This window comes from Rutilus rutilus (assembly GCF_951802725.1).
Source record: "Rutilus rutilus genome assembly, chromosome: 14".
NCBI classification, from domain to species: Eukaryota; Metazoa; Chordata; class Actinopteri; order Cypriniformes; family Leuciscidae; genus Rutilus; species Rutilus rutilus.
In genome coordinates this window covers 5,949,501-5,954,913 of record NC_140219.1, presented here as the reverse complement: position 1 = coordinate 5,954,913, position 5,413 = coordinate 5,949,501, and the positions used below count along the sequence as shown (strand labels likewise).

General features: G+C 41.0%; 1 protein-coding gene across 1 annotated transcript; it reads right to left on the bottom strand.

Moving 5' to 3' along the window:
- Positions 1-2,271: 2,271 nt before the first annotated feature.
- nanos1 (nanos homolog 1) lies at positions 2,272-4,859 on the bottom strand. Its single transcript, XM_084429507.1, has one exon. The coding sequence runs from the start codon at positions 4,714-4,716 to the stop codon at positions 4,027-4,029; it is 690 nt and encodes a 229-aa protein (XP_084285633.1). The 5' UTR covers positions 4,717-4,859; the 3' UTR covers positions 2,272-4,026.
- Between the last annotated feature and the right edge of the window lie 554 nt (positions 4,860-5,413).

The window sequence follows — 5,413 nt, the reverse complement described above, 5'->3', positions numbered from 1 at the left end:
CCCCCAGCGTTCCAAGGCGGAAAACCAACCTTGCAATTTGGGCACTACCGTCCCGGCAAGATAGAAATTGGAAGTCTCGTGAGAAGCGAGAACTAGAACGAGAACGAGCGCGAAACACAAATTGCTTTACGGCAATTCGACATAAACAAACACGCATGTATGATGTATTACCAGATTACCCACCTCGGTAGACCTAGCTCCACACGATACAGTTGGCTTGCTCCGATCAAAACACACACACATGAGCAGCGGTAGAGAGGGGGAGGAGGCCGCCGCAAGTGAGTTTTTTACGACCGTGTTGTGAAATATACACCCTCCCACAGCTGTAGGGGGATCTCGTGGGGAAAACATGCGACAACAAAAGGGAAAATCAGCGAAGAAGTGACTAGAGTTCGCTAGAGTTACCGAGTTCTCCTTTAAGACAAACCATGTGCAAATTCATAAGTCAACACCATTGCTGATTATATTCTCCTTAAAACTGCAGTGAACCAAAGACAGTCTCAAAGTGTTTCTGACGTCACAAACTACCTTATAACCAATCATGTCAACATGTGATCGTCAACGAGTGGATATCAGGGCTGGTGTGAGTGAGTGGGGCCGGGGCTCATTTGCATATTCATAGAACCTTGTATATAAGAAAAAAACGTTCAGTATTTAATTTTAGTGATTAAAGATGAGTTTTAATGTATACAATTATTGACTACATGGGGACTATAAGTTACAGTAAAGGTGTTCAAATAATTTTTGGTGCCACTGCATGTTTTGAGAAGCCAAGAGAGTACAGATGGATCAGGCCTTGTTTTGATGATTGAATTAAAGAAATATAGAAAGAATGAAACGTGCCTCTAGATTAGTGAAATTTAATACAGTTATCACAGACTCTCTAATAATTTCAATGCTGTTCAAATGCCATAAGATGATCAGTATGTGGTCTCAAGTCTCGAAAAACACACACAAAGGAGATTAGAAACTTACATGAGTGCAAAACCTTCCATTAATCCATAACTGTCTAGAAGAGAAATCAGAGGGGAGTGAGTTCAAGGCTCTGTTGTAATAAAAGCCATCTTTCCTTCTCCATTGTTCTGGCTAAAATCATATGAGACTCTCTCGGTATAAATGGTGGAACTAACTTAATTATGAAAATCCTCCTGCTGCATTGGAAATGGGCTGCAGTAACAGGGGAATAAAATCTGTTATCCAGACGTGTACGTGTGTGTGTGTGTGTGTGTGTGTGTGTGTGTGTGTGTGTGTGAGAGAGAGAGATACCCACCGGGCTTCTCTGCAACTGTCTGCCGTAATAAAAAATCCCTATTGCACTTTGTATTTATCCATTTTTAATGAAGTGTCTCAGCTGTGTGTGTCTCTGAATGAGATGAGAAAGGGAAAATGAGAGAGGGGATGGAGGGAAAGATCTGGACGCCCTCTGTTCACTCCCGGACGCCCCTCTCTGAGAGGACCTGAGGTTGTGTGATGACATCACCATCAGCAAACCATGCACTGAAATTGCTTTTCTGTCCCGTGTGGATGTATTTCCTTTTGAAACAGGAAGTAAGGATAAGGAATATCGAAAATGTTTGTAAAAAATCACGAGTTGTCTTGATATTGTTAGTTAGTCGCAGGTGATGGTGGGAGAGCCATTGTTATTCAAGAGAGCATCTGATAGGACACAAATCTGTGCAGTGCAACATGAGAAATCAACATTTTTGGTCTGTTTTGGTAGAAGATAAAAGCTGTAAAGTGTATATTTTTATTTGATTTAATGCTGGAATACACTACGCGACATTTGCCCATTTATTCAAACTGATTCCATTCAGTCGGAGGATATCAAACATGTTTAATATTTTGAGTCGAACTTAACACATTTTCCTTTGTAATGCACCACAAGGCACATGTTTCTATGTTTGTAAGAACTTCTGTAAGTCTGTGATCCTCAGTTGTTTAGTGTATGATTTTTTTTTGCCATTTTTACAACTGTATGATACCTAGTTTTTTAAAATTACACGTGCATATACAGTAGATGCTTTAATGGGTAGAGATGCTTGTTTCATGGGTTGTTTAAAACGATCAGAGAAACTTCTCGTTTGTTCTCCTTTTCTTTGTTTCTGTTTTGTAACATTTATGAAGAGGGGAAAGGCCTGTGTAGGTGAAGAGAGGTCTTGAGTGGTGATGGGAATGAGGTGGGATTCACAAAGACCCTTATTGTGACAATGACACAGGCTCACATGGGCCTGCTAAACACAATCCGTAGGGACGACAACATGAAAGCACCAGTTAAACCGTTTCACAAGCTGTTTATTTGTCTAGTGAGTTCATCTCTTTTATTTCTGCACAGCAGCATACAGGGAAATTGTGACAAAATATAAATAAGAAAATCCAACAGTGTTTCTTTTTTTTAACTCTTTTAATTTAATTACAAAAGTGGCAAATTTGTTGATGTCTTCAACATTTGATTCTCAGTCTCTCTGTCTCACAAACCAAGAATGTCACATTGAACAACAACTTAAAATGCATGACGTCATCATCATGATTATTAATATTATGTACAGCTGTCACCTATTAGCAAACAATGCTTAGAGCTTATTGGGATTTCACTTTCGTCCGTAGAATGCACTGGAAAAAAAATACAATTATGTTATACAAAGATCAAAAATATTATTATAAACCCTTGTTATAAATGGTACACTATATTAATAAACTGCTGTTGACATTTTACATGTAAGTACAAAATCTCGGTGAGGTAGTTCCCTCTGAAGTCACTTTTTAAAAGTAAAATACTGAATAGACATCACTTAATTATTTTCCATTTTTCTGTAATTATTTACAGTACAGCAAATCTATGTTCCTTACTTCATTAAAATTGAATTCCTTTGGTAAACACAACTGTCAGAAATGTGCAGTCCTGCAAGTGTCAAATTGTACATTCATGTTTGCATCCTTTTTTTGTTCTTGTTTTTTGGGGGGGTTTATTCTTGTACATAATGCAAAAAGGGGCAAATACATTGTTTTTACAAAAAAGCTTTTTATTAAGAACATTCATACGTGCTTTATTCCACCATGGACCATGGAGAACTGATTTGTTGTTGGTTTGTTTTTCATAAACCTCTCCCTTTCCCCTTTGCTCTCCCAGGATGTTTTGGAGAAAGGTGGACTTTGTATCGAGCTGAAGAGAGGCACCCATAGGATTTTTATTTTTTTCCCTCCAGTGTGTGTTCCCCTTCCTCGGGGTGTAAACATTGAAAGGGCACCTCATACAGAAGAATAGCCTGCGGTCACACTTTACATTACAACGTTCATGTTTACTAACGAGCAACACTGCCTTTTTAAGCTGCATGAAATTCACTTATTGTTATCAATATGGTTACATGTAACACTTGTAACATGGACTCTGCAATGTAAAATGCCCGACTCTGTCAGTGGGGTTGGAAATAATTTGGCCGATTATGAAGTTATGCTGACAACATGAACGCGCAACAGAGCCTCTATTGTGTTGCTCTGCGCGTCCGTGCTCGCAAATGTCAGGAAACTGTGGAGTGGACTTTCAGGAGAGAGCGGAATGGGACTCAAGTTCATAAATGAAGACATGTGGAACATTCTTTAAAATCGCTTAATGGCAAACTAAACTTTGGTTTAAAGACAAAAACGAGGTGCAAGCTTAGCTTACAGTAAAGAAAATACTTGAGTTGAACAGAAGAGCAACTCCTCTGCTGCCAACATTCACGTTTCCCCATTTTAAACAAAAATAACATCTTATTTCACACAAAATGTGACTATGAATCGTGAATAAACATCTAAAACCTATGCGTGAAAAGGAAAAAAATAGCTTTTTATGAATAAAGTATGCAATAAAACTATGGAAATAAAGTATCTATAAAAATATAAGAGATTTTTTTTTTTTTTCGTTTAACAAAAACATTGATATCATCTTATTTGTTTGCCTAGTAGTTAAGACTCGGAAAGCCAGTCAATCAGAACAGTCATCTGAAAGAAAATGTTCAGTGCAATACATGTAAGTCTATAGGGGTCTTTTTAGAAGATTTTCACTCGCTTACCACCCACAGCTCTGCCTCCCTTCAGCACTCTCTGGGCAGGCTGGTCTTTGGAGAGAGGGCAGTATTTTATTGTATGCGCGTTGTCCCCGTTGGCACTGCATAGGGGGCATGTGTACGCCCGCAGGATCGGGCACACCACCCTCCCGTCCGGGGTTTTCAGGACGTGCGAGCCGTACACCTCCTCCGGCGCGCCGTTATTCCGACAGAAGACGCAGATCTTTGGCTCCTGCTTGTTGCGCGCGGCCGGTTTCCTCATCTTCCTTTCCACGCCGAACAGATCAAATCCCGCGAAGCCTCCTCCGATGCCCATCTCCCGCTCCTGGGAGGAGGACAGCAGCCCTCCTGTGCCCTGGTTCTGGAAGGGGCTCAGGATGGAGAAGCGCTCTTTCAGGTCCAGGATGGAGGTGGGCGGGGGGCAGCAGCAGGAGTCCAGGTGTCCACCGCTGTCGCCTTCGCCGCCGGCCGCGATTACGCACGGGCACGGAGGGCTGTCGTCCAAGCCCAGAGTGGCTTTCAGGGACTCCGTGATGGAGTTGGGACTCTGGGGGACGCTGTGCTTGTTGTTCTTGGTGACCAGCGTGGAGAGGCCGAGATAGTCATTCCAAAAATTGAAGGTGTAATCGTAGGAGGTGCGCGCGCTCAAGTAGTTGTGGTTCAAAAAATCCATGTTTCTTCGCTCAGCCAAAATGCTTCTCTCAGAGTAAAACAAATGCGATATGCGTATATTCCGTCTCGTTTCTTTCTGTCTGCTCTCCGGGATCGTAAGTGTGCTCAAGTCCAGTGCGTTTCTTGGGTATGTGCGTCTGAAGAACAGGCATCTGGTTATAAGGCTCCAGGAGAGGCAGGAGGAGGGCGGGGCTCTTTTTCAAACCAAGTTTCTGAGCAGCAGATCCACAGCGTGTTTTCTTCCTGCATGACCAGTGACTGTTCACTGCAGTGGAATGACACCAGGCACTGCTTTGTGATGGCAAAATAGCCCAATAAGTGCTTGTTAGAGAGAGATTACACCATTCATATCACATGTTTTTTTCTTTCTTTCTTAATTTAAGGGGTCAGTGGGTCATCATGTCCAAGATGATAAAAAAGAATTTTTAAAAGCCCCAAAACACATATTTTTCAAATTATAAGAAAGAAACCTTTGTATTCATGTTGGTTTCATGCATAAAGGACTAAATACGTTTTGACCCAGTGGTGAAACGTATTTAGGGGTCTAAAGGGGTCCTCTCTCTCTATTTTATGGTCACATGACTACAAAATGGCTTCCTGTATACTGATTATGCCATACTGACTAAGATTTGTGACTAACACAATATTTTAAAATATTAATAATATTCTAAAATAAACTCATCTCTAAGTTTTGAAAT